At 41.2% G+C, this 17291-nt stretch overlaps 1 protein-coding gene across 3 annotated transcripts in view; it reads right to left on the bottom strand.

The window, feature by feature from the left end:
* The window catches only part of CRYBG3 (crystallin beta-gamma domain containing 3), a 90349-nt gene that overhangs the window by 50815 nt on the left and 22243 nt on the right, over nucleotides 1-17291 (bottom strand). For all 3 annotated transcript variants that reach the window (XR_013956427.1, XR_013956428.1, XM_080613275.1), the window contains exon 3: nucleotides 11052-11488. Coding sequence is in view for 1 of the 3 variants with exons in the window: in XM_080613275.1 (XP_080469401.1) it covers nucleotides 11052-11488 (437 nt within the window). In the remaining 2 variants the exon portion in view is untranslated. The remainder of the gene's footprint in view (nucleotides 1-11051; nucleotides 11489-17291) is intronic.

Raw genomic sequence — 17291 nt, 5'->3', positions numbered from 1 at the left:
TTAAAAGAAGTGTTCGCTAAGATTTTGTTTTCTAATATAAAAGCACTGCAATAGGTAAAAGATAATCTTAATGGCATTTTTAAAAGCTCTTTGCAGCTTACCACCGGTTCACATTTACTGAGAAGTTAGTACAGCTCTCGAGTTGAGGATAAATAATGTAAGTGATAAATAGAACATAAATTCACTGAGGAAAACAGAACAGCGAATTAAATTATTTTGTTTCTTTGAGTATCATTGAGTAGCTGTAACTTCAAATCTTATCTGTATGGATTTGGAGCATGTATTCTCTCAACACAGACAGAAGAACATAAAAATGGAGTGGATGCTCCAATCTGAAATAGAATCTCTTTTTGGATAAGGCTTTAGAGGCCCAGATTCTTACTTCAATGTTATTTTGAGGAGGGAGCTCAGTATTATTTAAAATCACAAGTAAACTCCCTTTTTGTGCAGTATTCGGACATGCAAAGAGTACAAGTGAACTAAAAGGGAAATTATTCATATCCATAAACATTCAAACAGAGATATAAAGTCATTTATACGCATATTTAACATTGCTAGGTATATTCAGGATAATGCCATAATACACAAGTATTGGAATTCAGACATTGTGAGAACATGAAAATTAAGTTTGTACTGAGGTTAAATTCATTGTAATCTCTGATGAAGGCTTCAACAGAATCTGATTATAGGGTATATTAGCAATGTATATTAAGTTATAAAGGAAACAGGAAAGTTGTGCATCGACAGCATGTCTCCCAAGCAGTTTCCACCAAAACCAAGGCATTATCTTGAATAAATATAATTCAACATTTATTATTATCTTGAATAAATGACTTGAACACAGTTAACTTTTATTGCATATTTTTCATTTCATGGTTGATATTTTGTCTGAGATGCAGAGGTAAGAATTCAGAACTTATCTATAAACATGTGATGAGAACCAGTGCTCCAGCAAAAACCTGGAAAATCTTCAGTTTGTCTCCCATACCCAACTTTGCCTTCGAATTTCTACCATGAACTCAGTAATTCTCAAATCCAAAGCATTCAGAAATGGGATGAATAGGTTAACTTTACGGAAGACTGCCTATTCGGGGATGACAAGAAGCCAAAAAGATGAGGTACTGTATCTACGTTGATCAGATCCCAACAAACCATTATACCATTTATTACACATGGTCATGCAAAACAAACACCCTCAGAATTTTCTTCTGGCCTGTGTGGCTCCCTTTATCATTTGTCCCAATTCTTTTTGCTGTCTTCTGAGGGAATTTTAGGCTCAAATTGACCAATTTCAAGTCTTAGCACAACTCAAAGCAACCTGCCCTATGGAGCTCTGTGCACAAACCCAATCCTAACTTGCACTGGCTACAGCACCGCTTCAGCTGCAGAACCTCATCCTGTAGCTGGCCTCTGCCAGTATCTCCCAACACACACAGCTCTGCTTTCCTGCAGACTTGCTTCTACCAGGAGTTACTCAACAGATGCTGCTTTGAAAAGGAACCAACCTTTTCTTCCACAGACACGGCAACTGACCTTTGATACCAAGCTTGCTTCTTGCCAACAGATCTTTTAGTCCTAATGCATTTACTTTTAGAGCACACAGAGGGACATTCAATTTGAACACAACAAGACATTTAAAAACTGAAAACCCACATTCCTAAGCAGCAGCAGCAACTCAGCTGTAAGCTTTATGAAATACATTTAGGAGGAGCCTGTGTCACAAGATCTTTTGAAAGGGTCACTAGAAACTTATTTTATAGACATTTAAAGTAATTCATTTCTGACCACCAAATGAATGTGTCAGCTCAGAACCTACCTTAAAAACCCTTTGCAAAGTTCTTTTCTCAGCTCGTATGAGGATACAGATGAAAGCCTGATTATACATAGAACCCACTGTGCATTCTGTCACATATTTCAAATACTGGGAGATTCCTTCTTTCCATTCTTCATAGGAAGCTATTCAATTCCCTATAAAGCCTTAATTCAGTTTCACAAAAGATTGTTTGACAGCAACAAGAGAGGATGTCAACATGAGTTACATTAAATTTGTCAGAAGTTGGTGCTTGTAGAGCTTTCTTCTATTTTTAAAGAGAAAGAGGAAGTTCAAGTGGGGCTAACTCAAGAAGAGGTGAACATCTTCTGACATGTCATAGGGAGACATCTTTAATAACTTGTCCAAAAAGTGGCCTTAGTTAATAATATACACATAACAATCATTATAAAACAACCTTGTTGGTGTTGAAGCCCCAAAGCAGGAGGAAACCTACTACCTTGAATGCCTCATCTCAGTGTATCCAATAAAGACTATACTGTAAGCATCTTTTTCAAGTGTATGTCATCAAGACGGTGACCCCTCCAATCTGGGTATCATTTTGTACCATACAATAACGTGGAAAGCAGACATCTCTAGACCTATTTTCAAAAAGATGGAGGAAGATCATACAGCATGGTACAGCACTACATGGGTACAGCATCTCAGATCCCCAGGCCATTTGCGCAGCATGGCATCCACACAAGAAAGCCCTTAGAACCAGCATCACTGCTTAGCTCCAAGCTCCCTCAATCAGGCTTAGCAGTGCCCAAGACATACAATAGCCATTTTCCCCTCATACTTCACTTTTCCAGGTGTTTTCTCCCCAGACCAACAGTGTTCTGCTTTATTAAGCACATGAGTGACCATCTCCTCTAATCTCTCCTCGCTGACCCCTCAGAAGCATCTCCCAGAGAAGACAGATGTGCAGGCTACAGGCTGAAAACCACTGATCTAAATCGGTCCAGCTCTTGTGGCTCCAGTCTATCCCTCCCTATTACAAAATCATGCTATTGTTTAATTTTTTCCATTTAGCTTTTTTCCTACTGCATACTTAACTGACAACTTTCTTGAGTTATTTAAGGTCCTTTGTCTGGAAACGACTGTCTTAAAGCCACTCCAAAGAACCTTCTGATGGAATCCAACTTAGTCGGCCAGCTGGTTTCTACACACATTAGATCTTCATAAAAACCCAACTGAAAAGTTGCCATATACAACTCAGATGAAAGAAAATGATTATTTTTTTTAGCCAGAGGGGATAGCTTCATGATTTAAATCTGAAGTTTGAAATATTTCGTTGTCCTGGGACTTTACAATGTATATTTCAAAAGGTCAAAAGTTTGGTTGAACAAAGTGATTTGCACACAGTTGATTCAGCAGGAAATTTCAAAGCTGATGCTCCATACGCACAATTAAGAGTCAATGACAATTTTAATACAAGCAAATGTAGTCTCTGTGTCCTTGGAAGGAATGCTTTTCCTTCCTTTCACCCTTCATGGTACTACTTTTTGATTACCTTCCAAGTCTGGGAAAGCAATGCCACTCTTTGAGTCTCAAGGAACAATGCACAGAACAAGGCAGACCCAAATCACCCGCAAGACCATGACTAGCACTAAGGGCCTGGGATCACCACTGATGCTTCACTGTCATCTTCTCCAGTGCCCAGCAGCAGCCAACCTTTCTGCCCCATAGCTGTAGGAAGTATCCATGCACACCTACCTTGCTTCCCTACACCCCATGTAGTTCAGCCCTCCCTTCCCCTCTGTCACACTCAGATATTCAGGTCCTGAAATGCTTGTGACCTGCCTCTTCAGTGCCTGTGCTGCCTCACGCTGACATGCAAGGAGGGTTTATAAGACGCTTCAAATCCCAACGAAAACCAAATCACATTCACAGGCTGGATGGCACAATGCTGCCTTGTGAAAGTTGGCCATGTCTTTGGGCATAGAGGTGTTAATACAGGCTGCAAAGGACCGTGGGATATTGTCACACTTTTCAATTCAACCCTTGTTCCAAGCCATGCCAACCAGATCAGGGTGCTTAGGGTCTCGTCCTACCACTTCAGAGCAACTTCGAGGATGGGCCTTTGGGACAGGAGCCCTGTGCACATGCCACAGGGTTTGACCACCCTCATGGCAAAAACACATTTCCCAATACCCATGTTCCTGCAGCCTCTCGTCCCAACTGCACATGTCTCAGAGGAGTCTGCCTCTAAGGCCTCCATAAGAGAACTGAGGCCAGCAGTAAGGTCTCCTTTTAGCCTTCTCAAGGCTGAAGAAAGCCACTAAGCCACTACTTGTGACTTCTCCTCATATATAATGAAGAATTAAAGCTAGGAAATCCCTCTGAAGGAAGCTTCAGACCCTCTCTCTGGCACTACTTAAAACCCCAACAACAGTGACGATGAAGGATGAGATGATCCTCATGAAAGATGAGGATTAAGCCCTTATTGACAAGTTAAAGGCCTAGGACACCTGAGCAACTACACTACAGGTAGCTCCTTAATGTCAAAATCACACTGGAAAATGCTGTTTCTAAGAAACAATCGCTATTAATTGGATACAGTGCACAGCTTAACAACCTTATTAAAAAAAGTTCAGTGGAAAGAAAACACCCAGTAAATTAATTCTCAGCTTAATTAGTTTAGCTTCATTTTGCATCATGCATCTGTTATGAATTACTTAAACTTGAACCTTTCATCCTTCAGAAACACAGAAATCTTTGCTTTGGTGCCAACAAGAACCTTTCCTTTGGCCCATGTCCCAGCTCTGGGCAGGTACCCTTCTCTGGCAGGCAGGCTTGGACCTGCATTTCTCCTACAGCAGAGCCCTGAAATTCATCCACCCCACTGTTGGAATGGGTCGCTAAAATCTCAGCATAGCATCTTTCAGTTGACTCACATAGGCCTGGGCTCTCATCTGAATCCAAATGTCTATGAGTAATGTTAAAGGGTAGCTTGTTCAAATCAAGATACACACAGAGATGTGCCTGGAAGAAAATATTTAAGAACAATGAAGCCCTCTTCGTTAATGACCTAACACTAATCCATCCATGAGAGTTTGGGCAGTAACCCTGCAATCACTGCTGGAGGCCTCCCTTCACAGCTCACCAAGAGAATAAGGGGCCAGATGATCCTGATGCTGTCCCAAGGACATCCTTCTAAATCCATTTTGGGTCATATCAGGCTGTCCTAGAAGGGTAGAGCTACCCACACAGTTCATACCTCTCCGAAGTAGCAGCAGGTCACACTCAGCAATGACTCCCTATCAGCCTGAGCACCAAGAACTGAACAACAATGCACTTCCACAGCCTGTTTCGGAATGCAGGAGACAGAAACCTATCAGAAGATGAATTACTATGCCTCCCTTCTCCCTAACCATTTTCCCCAACCCAAGATGCATAGCTCTGCCTCCCACTCCTCCTTGTGCTGCTTCACCTGTCTGTGGCAAACCGCATCAGGGAATTATGACCAGAAGCAACCAATCTAGGTCCAAACAGGCATGCAGGGCACTTGCAGGCAGGACTACCTGGGGTCCATAGCTGTCCTGGTGTTCTTCAGAGCCACGACCAAGGCAACCTCTTACTACAAAGGGAAGCAGCTGTCTCCCTGTTTCTGATGGGCTGTTTATTACTATATAACTATGTATAGTTGCCTGTACAATGAGAATTGTTATGCAGGTATTAGTATAATCAAAGTAATCAACACAGTGCTTGTTTTCCTCTTACTGTCATCACCCAACAAAGGCTTTCAAAGATAGATGGACACTGCTGTGCTGTTGTGCACACTTACGGTTTTAAATGTTCAGGTCCTGTACGTAAACCAGGATCTGGGAAGGCAATTATAGAAGAGGACATAGCTCTGACCACAAGACAGATGTGCAGCAGCAGCTTCCCCACTCTTCTGCCTTGTTCCTCAGGAATTACCTGGTGAGACCATTGCTTGGAATTAAGTGATTTATTTTCCACTCACTTACTCTTGACTGTCTGCCAAAGGCATCTGTAGGGAAAGATGAATGCTGCCGCTACTGACTGAAGCAAAACCGCAATACGCAATCCATCAGACAAACTAAAGGGGTATATAGCTTCTGTATCACGACAAGCCTGCATCTGATCTGTAACACGAGGGTGAATGACAAGCTCCAAAACAGAAATGTGAACCAGAATTATGTAGACCTGAAGGATTTTATTAGACATATTTACAGCAGAGCAAAATAAAAGGTCAGGTTTTTTTGACAGTACTAAGATGGGAAATACCATGCAATTATATGTATAGCAACAGGCTTACTACACTTCAAAATAAATCAAACCAAAACAACCCCTCACAAAACCTGACAATGTGGAATACAGGAGAACTATAAATGGTCAGAAATTTGTCTCCCCTCAAGGCTATCTTTCTGTTTAATTTCCTGAATTAAATAGTTTGCAATGATCTCGCTTAACTATTATGAGGACAATGATTCTATTCTATGATTCTATGGCTTGGCTCATGGTAGGGTGCAGTGTAAAAGCATTCTGTTTTGAGCATTTGTTTTTGAAATCACCCCCTCACCTCTTTGACCTACAGTTAGAAATCCTTGCAGTTGTGGGGTTGGGAGCTCTTTCGCACTTCCAAGTCCATAAGGTTCATAACAGAAGGGAGAAGTCAGGCTTTTAACGTCATTAAGGAGGAATGCAAAGGCTAAAACTAAACATGAACTTCTCATTTCTATAGTTAACCCTCTGCCACAGTGGTCTGTTATACTCAGAAGTTGCCATCTTACCCAAGAGATTTTTCTGTGCTTAGTACATACCTTACTTTGCATTTTTCATTTCCACTCCCAGCTTTTTAAGCATCACTTCAAAACTGTATCTTACATTTTACCAACCTCACCTCTTCACCATTAACCTTTTATAGAACATCGCAAGCCCAATTGCTTGCTTCACTTCCTAGGAGCAAGGAAATCTTCAACCATCCCAGACAAATGGAAGACTAACGGATGTAGTAACTCCAGACTTAGCCAACCCAACTCTCAGCCATCTTCAGTGCTACAATTATTATGTCCACAGTAGTTGTTGTCTAGACTTAGCCAAATCTATCATGGTTCTGTTCTCTGTGCTCTTTCTTTACCACTTTCCACTGTCTGGACTTAAAGAGCAGAAGCCCTTCAGGTACAATTACCTCTGAGCCAACCAGCCAGGGTGATGGAGCAATAATGTGACCTACACGTTTTGCCCCTTACAAACACGTACTCCACAGATTGAGTTCATGACTCCCACTTTCTTTGGCTCAAGGCCTGGAAACTTGAGCCTTTAGCAAGTGCCAAACCTCCTACTGAGGGCAAAATTAACCTCAGCCTACAGGTCAGAGCAGTCTGATTTCCCTGTATTTCGCAAAGTTTTGCTTTAAGGATATGAGGTTAATGAATTTGTCTGGGTAGAGGCATCTGAGACCAGTTGTTATGTATTCTAGTTCTGAAAGTTGTTATGTATTCTAGTTCTAGTTTGGTTTTGGGTTAGGTTATGCAATCGAACAACAGTCCCTCTTTCACTTACTGTTGCAACCTCCTCCCTAACCACAGATAACCTCCGATTAAATATTTGACAGTAGTTTAAATTAACCAATTAATTTAAATGTTCTTCATGACAAAGGCAACAGTTGTAAGAGTAATGATGCAGTTCTCTTAAGGATTTGTAAAGATCTCAGCTTCCATTTGCTTTCACATTAAATGCTAAAATTGCAGTTTAACATAATAAAATCAGTAGTACCTTTGAATTTACACAGATCACTAGCATGTCTCTTCTATCTTTTGGGACCCAATCCTTAAGAGATTAGTGAAAGACCATATTCGCATCATCCCTTCCCTTCATGGTATCCATGGACCTTCCTGTTCCTTTGTTTTACAGCTTCCACACTCCCCAATTATTTGCGTGGTTTCAGCACCCACTTGCAACTACTTCTTAGTCTTTTTTACAAAGCTACCTAGCCAACTGTAAGCAATCGGGGGCACTTTTACAGTTTAACTATGCTAAATGAATACCAGTTAGTTAATATTTAGCAAAGAAGCTCGCTAGTACTGAAGACAAAAACCTGCTCTGCATCCTTTAAACTTTTAAAGGAAGAAACATGGCATGATTAAAGAAGAAGAAACATTAAAAGAGAAGAACATGGCATAATCACTTCCATAACAGGAAAAAAGTTATCCTCTATTCAAATATTTAAAAAGGCAAACAGCACAAACCTCTGCTTCTGCACTGTCATTTCATTTCTCTTTACTAACTGCTTCAGAAACACAGTTCCCATCGTGTAGTTAGTCAGAGAAAAACAAACATGAAAGTTACATTGAGATTAACTTGCTTGCATCCTCAGCCAGATAGAGCAGGATGTATACTCTACCTTCGAGCATGAGCCTAAAAGGAAAATGACTGGTTTGCTGCTTGGCCAACTCTACAACAGCTACAATGAAAACCCCACAAATTTTCTTCCATTTTAAAATAGGAATTTTCCACAGAAAACCTCTGTTCTGTATCTAGACCAACTTCCCTCTACCTCCAAGCCAGCAACACAGATTTTTAGAATGCTTGCCTGACCATAAGACAGGTCATTTGTACTGAGACAAATCTACACTGATTCGCATAGGTCATCTAACAATCTAGGTCAATGTCAAAATATGGTCAATATGAAAATGCCAGCCACAACTTTGAAAAACCCCAAAATAACTCAAAAGTGCTTGCACAGAGCAAGAAGGTCACTTCAGTAAGTTAATGCTCACACCTTCCAAAGTCTGTAAGCCAAACTTATTAATGCACACCGTTCTAAAGAAGAATTCACAAGAAGCATACGAAGACCAAGACCATATGACCCTCTAAGCTGTGCACAGTTTATCCAGCACCTTATCGGCTTTCCTGGTCAAGATCTCAAATGCAGCAGTATCAAATGAACAGAGCAGCAAAAAAATCCCGAAACATTCTGGCACTTCCACAGTTCCTATCCACAGGCCTGGAGGTATCAATACAATGGGAAAGTCAGACAAAGCTCATGCATACACTTTGAAAAGCCATCGGCAGTCAGAGATTTCTACCTGGAAGCAAAGTGTGCATCAGCTCCTTACTGCATCAGATAGGGGGCTGAAGATGAAAACCAAGAAGAGAAGGACTGACTTCTTAAGGGTTGACCATCGCTGCCACCAATCCACTTATTGTGGGATCCAACTGCCATGTTTAGTTCACCACATACTGGGCCTTCAGTTGCATCTCCAAGATTCATATTTGTCTGAATACAGGAGAAATTCTAGGTAAGTTAGAGGAGCACAGCATATAAAAGGATTGACTTTGTTGGGAAAGCGCATAAGGAAAAAAACTGCATAGAGAACAAACTACCTCTGCAAACTGAATAATGCAATCAGTAACCGTGGGTGGCAAGAGTGAGAAAAGGAGCAAGTGTTGAAGAAAGTACAGCAGAAATAATGCTGAGATACAATGCATAAGAAACCACATGGAATGAGGTAAAAAGTGAAACAGATCAATTCATGACTACTGTCTTTGACTAAGTTCTCTGAGGCAAGAAAATATCAGTTCCCAGAGTATGCTACCAAAACAGCAAATAGCAGGCAAAAGACTGATGCAAGAAGCCAGCCTGTCCAACAAGTTTGAAGAAACACAGTTTGTTCAGGGACTAGACTGAATAACGCAATGCTCCCAGGCCTCTCCAGGTAACAACTAAAAGAACAAGAAATTTTCCTCTGTATTAGTCAGTGAAGTGATGGTGCTGGGCTGCTGCATGCACTTTGGAAACGGCTTCTGTCAGATGTGTGCCGCTACGATAAGAATCTGCAATAAATACTAGGCAACCACACGTCACAGACCAAACCAGAGTCCTCACGAGAACACAACCATCGCTATTATCAATTACAAACAGTACTGTATTTTGCTGGTGGAAGCAGTCTCACCTGAAAAGGTATCACAGCTCCTATCCATACCCTGATGAGCCATTACATTTATAATATAAAGGTGAATGACAAGATACCTCAAATTGTTAGTCTACTGAATAATAAATAAGGACATAGTGCTGCAGACATCCCCAACATGGAAATGAAATTCATTATGCAGCTAGTTTTGGAATCTCTGACCTCCTACATGGAGATTAAACACTTCACATGCCACAGATAAATATACTGAGCACAACTTGAATTAGCTTTAAAAGAGAAAAAGATGTATTTCTTCTCAGTACATCCTCCCATTCTGCAATAGAAGCAAGAGCACTATGACAGGCTTAATGGTTACCCCAAATCACTACTTTTGGCTTAAATTTAAAATCAATATCCCATGGAGTATCACAAATCTGAGTAAACATCACTTACACATTCACTGCTTGTGAACAAGTCCATAATCTACACACCTACCAAAAACTGGACAGGTATCATATGTGTACATACACACCTAACTCCAAACCTATGCTGTACTGGAGTTCAGCACATATAGTCAAATACTCAACATAACAGCTACAAATGGTTTTTAAATACTATTGCCTATGTTTATGGCACAGTCAGAAAGACTTTTTTAATACATGGTGTGGACCACAGCCAATGTTTTCGCTTTTCTACTCTCAAACACACATTGGTGCCTTTGGCACCATTTTATTTTCTTTTAATCTTTTCTGGAAATATTACAGGAATGTTAAGGATCTTCCACATTTAAGCTAATTGAGTATTTTATAGAACCTTTTTTACATTACAGGGAAACCCCAAAGAACAGGGGGAACCAAAACACATAAGCGAAAATCACCAAGTCAAATAACCCAGGAAAGTTAATTTAAAAATGAGGAAACCTTATTTGTAGAAGTAAAACCACTGAACTAGTTGGATGTAAAAAGGCCAAACATTCAAACCTTTATTCAGCCCACAATCCGGATGGAAATGAGCTCTTTATAGCTGGTTTGTTTTGGGTTTTTTTAAGTAGATCTACCATACCACATGTATTCCTAACTTTACCATCTCTTAACTGACAGATCTACACTGTATCTATCCACACTCAGAAGACTTCTAGAAAACAGTCTTTAAAGTTACAATATATATAGTCTACTTTTCCTCATTTATTTAAGGTAGCTGCTACTAGAGCTTTTCACAAAGTTGAGCCAGGGACACTCCAACCATCCTTAGAAATGACAGCCATTCATTATATAGTCAGCAGAACTTAGTCAAGGTAGCTCTGTGCACACACACATGCACAAACATTAACACACTCAATATTAAATTATTAAACTTACTTTCGTCCACCTGCAGATCGTTTCCAGCCTCCTGGCAGATCCTGTGAGCCATCTTTCCCAGTATTATTTAAGATAGCATCATCTTTATTTACAGAATCCTCTTTTATTCTAGCTGGAGAACAGACAGGCTCTTCAATTTTCGGGCTCTTTGCCTGCATGTCCTCCAGAAGGGTATTCGTGTCCTGTAAATCCTTTTCACATCTGTTGGGTTCATCTTGGAAGGTAGAGGGTTTAGATTCTACCAAAGAAGATCTTGTGGCAATATTAAATAAGCTCCCAAGAAAATGAAAGAAACCTTCTCGGGGTTGCTTGTCTTTATCCGCTGTTTTGATTCCAGGAATCAAACTGGGAAGGCTATTAGCCTTTTTCAGCTCCTCCTGGATTTCAGACTTGCTAAGTTCTTCAGTGGAATGGTTCTTCTCTTCATTTTGACGAACCTAAGGGAAATACAAGAAGCACATAAAGATGATGTTTCCTGTCATTTTCCCACATTCCCAAATTCCTCAATTTTAATTTTCTCTTAAGCATTGTATTTCTTTCAGATCTGTTGTTCAAAGGTTCATTTTCAGAACAAAGCCTTGTACTCTCTTCTCTTTTTGTACTGAAAAGGTCCTTATTCCACGAAAAGTCAAGAGGACTACATAGGCTAGAAGATTCACAAAGCAGCTGCTGTGGAAGTAAAATACAGCAGGACAGATGGAGAACAATTGCTTCAACTGGCAGGAAAATTGAGGGAGAAGGAACAAATTTTCACACTTCAGACTCCAATCTGCTCAAAAAGCATAGTTTCACAAACAAATGTGCATGTGCTTGTGAGATGAACAGTTTTCAGCTTGCAAATATATGCAAGAACACGACAGCAAAACACAAACATACCATAGCCTCAAACACAGGGTAACCTGCGCTTGCAAAAAACCCAGGGGAATCAGGAACAGAATTTGGATAAAACAAACTCAACTCATGTGCCAAAGATTGATCCTACCTGCTCGCTGCCATGCTGCACCCTTTAGCCAGGTTTTCTTCAACTCCATAGACAGTTAACTGCACAGCTTTATTTCCAAATCTATTTGTATTCTCACACAGGTCCATAGTCTACCATGCTCAAACTGCAGAGTTTCCATACAGCCAAAGTCCTACCCCACTATCCTTGCACCCAGAACCTTCTGAACCATCAGCTCTGCCGGCTAACTGCAAATAATTAAGGCAGGGCTTTATCTTATTTAAATCCTCCCACAACTCAGCTGAGCATCCACCCCAAAGGACAACACAAGCTCTGTTCCTCATCAATTTACACCCTTGTTTCTCTTCAGCTTCTCTTACAGATCCAAGAACCACTGCCCAAGCCCATCCAACTTCTGCCAACACCATCTGCCCCTAAAGATGATGCAGCTTCACCGGTAGGCTTCACAAACACCACATTTAACCATGTTTTCAGCTTCACAATTTGCAAATGCTCTTTCCCTGGACTAAGATGTTCTGGGAAATACCTTCCCCCTGATCCTCATCCTTTTTGGTGGGTGCCATATGATATTGCTGCCTCTTTTATCTCTCCAGTAAAACCTTTGTAATTTTAATCCCTGTTTCAACCCAGTTCATTAAAGCAGAACAAAGTTACCCCTGCTTTTCTTAAATTAAATCTGTTCTGCTCAGAAGGAGAACATGAACAAAAAGTCCTATCCAAATTTTAGTTCTGTCAACAATATCTTTGGGTAAGAGTAATTGGTTTGAATTTGGCAACACCTACCCATTTAATCTCAGCAGAATGCTACCATTTTCATTAGGTCACTAATCCTATTCCAACTTGATTTGTTAATAGTCCATCCAGGACCATGTTAACCATGAAAAAAGTGTTTTAATGAACACAGTATAATTCTTTGGGAACAGCAATTTCTTAAAACCTTGCAAGTTATACTTAGTGATGCTGGAGCATTGCTCTTTAATCTTCAAGAAACAACTTTTTCACCTTTTTAATACAAACAGCAGGTACAATTTCTTAATATTAAGTGATCAGATGTATGTGTTGAATATAGAGTTGTTTATGTGAGAGTAGAAATTGAATGAATGGCACTAATTTGTCCTTAATAAATCCATACAACCTGTTTTCTTCACAGAGGCAAGACACTTCACCACATTAAACATTTAAGTAAGCTTCCTAAAGCAGGCCGACACAAACTCTAGCCTTTTTTCATCCCACCTGTGACAAATCCCACCTGCTTCCCCACATACTGCACTAATCATTAGTGGATGGGTCAGAAAAGGGGATGTAGGCATCCCTGTAGTATTCAAGGATTTACTACTTTACAAGTCACCTCTACCCAAGCCCGCTCCAGAAATGAAAACAACAGTACGGCTTACAGATGCACAACAGCGTGAGCTGGTATTTTCAGAATTAGGCTAACTATGCAAGTAACATGCAAACCTAGGATGAATCTCTTGAACAATTAACTTTATGTCATAGGAACTAAGTACTTTGCATGAGGAAATGCAAAACAGAAACAAGGGTTGCAGCACTTGCAGCACTATGTATAGTTCTGGTGTCCTCAACATAAGGACATGGAGCTGTTGGAGCAAGTCCAGCCGAGGCCATGAGGATGCACAGGGGCTGGAGCACTTCCCATACAGACAGGCTGAGAAAGCTGGGGTTATTCAGCCTGGAGAAGAGAAGCTACGTGGAGACCTCAGAGCAGCTTCCAGTATCTGAAGGGGGCCTACAAGGATGCTGGAGAGGGACTCTTCATCAGGGACTGTAGCAATATGACAAGGGGTGATGGGTTCAAACTGAAACTGAGGAAGTTCCAGTTAGATATAAGAAAGAAGTTCCTCCCTGTGAGGGTGGTGAGGTGCTGGAACAGATTGCCCAGATAAGTGATACATGCTCAATCCCTGCGGGTGTTTAAGGCCAGGTTGGACGGAGTTTTGGGTGACATGGTTCAGCATGTGGTGTCCCTGCCCATGGCAGGATGATCTTAAGGTCCTTTCCAACCCAAACCATTCTATGATTCTACAATTCATCTTCAAAGTTCTACTGCCACAGTTTCTTCTTTTACTCTAATACCTTGGCATTCTTTAATATCAGGTTTTGATACAACTTTTGGTGAGGGAAGGCAATTCTCCCTTGTTCTGTGATTGGCATCATTCACTCAAATTTGTCAATTTAAAAGCATATCTCAGTGCAAGAACTGCACACAAATCTCATTACTGTCTCTGCAGATAAAACCATTACAGGCTGTAAGTTTTTATATTAACTACTATGATATCTATGAATTTAACAGCTAAATGCATTGACTATAAAAGAAAACATATTAAAAACTTGACAAAGTTTAGCAGCTTTTTGTTATTACTTGTTTGTTATTTTTTCTAAAGTAATTTGTATTCAGGAACTCATGTGGGGGCTTTTTTCCTACAGATAACTAAGACTTCAAATATGGCTACATCTCCACATGTGAAATGCTTCCCCTAGCAGCTCTGAGACTTAACGCTTGTAAAGCCTGTGCTTCTTACTTGTAAACATAATTCATGCCCTGTATGAAAAGCTGTTTTGTAGTCTCTGTTTCCAGAAACAGAAATCTATTTAGACTTTCCTTCCCCTTTAATCTTTCTTTCCTTACTTATCTTTTGGTAAATCAAAAGAACAGGAAGTTTGAAATGAAAGGGTCCTTCCATACCTTTAACCATAAATAGTCTCTTGCATAAAAAAAGCCCTGGAGAACATTTACACCATGCTAACTTGAAGATACATGCGGATGTTAAGTCCCAACACAGAAACTATGCAAATCCTTCTTTCTTCCCTTCAATATAATCAATCCTACTCTCCATATACTCTCCCTCCTGCTTCACCTCACCTTTGCAAAAAAAGACAGCGTGAGCTATCGGTGCTTTAACATTTGCCCATAAAAGCTCAATTCAAAGTTTGAACATTTGAACTGTTCGCACTACAGATTCCTAAGTCTGCACTTCAAGCTAAAGCCAAATTCAAATTACTGAGACAAAAGCACACGAGCTGTAAAGCCAGTAAGCCTTTAGCACAGCAGGAGCCTCCAGGCACCAGTGCCTGACTTGCAGCAGTATGATGGCAATTCCACAAGGCAGTATCATGACAACTTTCACTTAACGTCACTTACCATTTCCCATGCCTCTCTCCGAGTTTGTCACTGACAGAAACCCCCAGCAAATGCTCAAGAAAGAAAGACAAGAGGGGGTATACACAAACTAGCCCTTTCCCTGGTAAATCCCATCAGTTTTCAACAGTCAGGGCCTTTAGTTGACCTCAACAGAGCAACTGCATCTGTGTTGCAGTTAGGCTTAAGCACTTCGATATTCACACCACCAGTGACTCTTGTATTAGTTATACTTCATGTCATCAGTTAGGAAAATAAAACTCACAAAAGGAAAAGTCCTCTCCAGTGTCAGAGCAGTACCAACAGTTTCCCAGGCTTACCACACAAACAACAGTTTCTGACTGAAAACCTACCTGCCAGATCCCCTTTGAGATCCTTGCTGGTGCAAATACAAGTTTTCCTGCCATGGTGTTGTCTTTCTGCTCCTTTTGCCTGCAGACTGTCATCAGACTTCCCCTTACCTCCCCGTTCCCACTCTCCATGAGCTTTCCTGCTTGTGACATGTTTCATAAAGCTTTAATTAGCTTTTATTCTTTTAGCAGCTAGTTACTGAAAAGTCTCACTGGGCAAGCCCTGGGTAACCTTGCCTGACCTTACAGCTGAGCCTGCTTTAAGCAGGAGGCTGGGCAACATGACATCCTGGGCTTCTTTCAATCTGAATTATCCTATGGTCCTGTGGCCTCACATGCAATGAGGCTGGTGTAGGAGGGAAGCTCAGCAGAGCATGAAACAAGATTATGACTTAAATCAGGTGACTGAAGACACTGCAGCAGTAACTGAAGCTGCATCTACTGTGCAGTCAAGTTGTGCGGGCTCACCTTTCTGCAGCAACCGCTGCAGGGAAGCCTGGCAGTCGGGACTCAGAAGACAAGCCCACGATGCCATGTCTCAAGCGTGACTCTCATGTGAGCTAATTTACTCAATGGCAGACTAGGTATGTTTTCCAGGCTGTAATACACTCCTGACTGCAGCACAGACATACGCCTAAAGGCTAACTGTACCTACGCAATCGGAGACAAGGCTTGCTACCAGTAAGTGCCCCCCAAACTGCAGAAAGCAGCTCCAGCAGCGCAACAGCACCCTGAAGATGGATTGCCTTGCCAGGTTTGCCTTGCCTCCCGCATCAGTTGAGAACAGCCACCCTGGTAGCTGGCATCTTTCAGCAGTCGGGTGGCAGAAGTTCAAATTGCCAGAGGTTCTCATTCAGCGGGAGTTATGTCTGTCTGCCAAGAATACAATCTCTTTTATTGCCCTAACAAGTGAATGAAATGAAAACATTAACAGCATTAAAACACAGATCTCTGTGAACAAAGAATTAGCTTCCAGCCACAACAGCCAGACATTTCAGATTGCACTCCCAGCAAACGAATGCTCATTATGAAGCAGAAACTCCAGACAGCCGCGTGGAGACCTTGCACAGACCACAGACCGCCTGTCCTGCGGCACTGGGAGCTGCTGACGGAGGACATTCTGTGTATTGTGTGTGCACTTTAACCAGTGCATCCCACTTGTGGTTGTGAGAGAACATGGCCAGCTATCAGGATTTTAGGATTGTCATTGATTCACCAAAGCCATTTAACCCCAACATCCCAACTGACTCATCCAAGAAATGGTCACAGCACTACTCCAGAATTTCTGTTTGCCAATATGTAGAAACAGTTTAAAAGACTTTCAGATTGAAGTGTTGTGTGCACAAAGTAGCATGTTTAGACATTGCTACCTCTAATACTGTAAAATTAACCACATTCCTAGCCTTAGCTTTGACCTTTCAACATAAATGAAATGCAGCCATCTCAGCTAACAGTTATGAGCATCTAATTCATATGTTACAGTTTGTACATTTTGCACGCTAAACAAAATCCACAGTGAAATAGTTCGAATTGCTGGCAGACTAATATAGCCCCACAATGAGTCACTAGAATAACAGCGTAGTTAGGGTTGGAAAGGACCTTAAGATCATGCAGTTCCAACCCCCTGCCATGGGCAGGGACACCTCACACTAAACCATGTTACCCAAGGCTCTGTCCAACCTGGCCTTGAACACTGCCAGGGATGGAGCGTTCACAACTTCCTTGGGCAACCCATTCCAGTGCCTCACCACCCTTACAGTAAAGAACTTCAT

The sequence above is a fragment of the Psittacula echo genome (assembly GCF_963264785.1).
Source record: "Psittacula echo genome assembly, chromosome: 3".
NCBI classification, from domain to species: Eukaryota; Metazoa; Chordata; class Aves; order Psittaciformes; family Psittacidae; genus Psittacula; species Psittacula echo.
The sequence above is the reverse complement of the archived record's forward strand: the minus strand, read 5'-3'. Positions and strand labels throughout refer to the sequence as shown.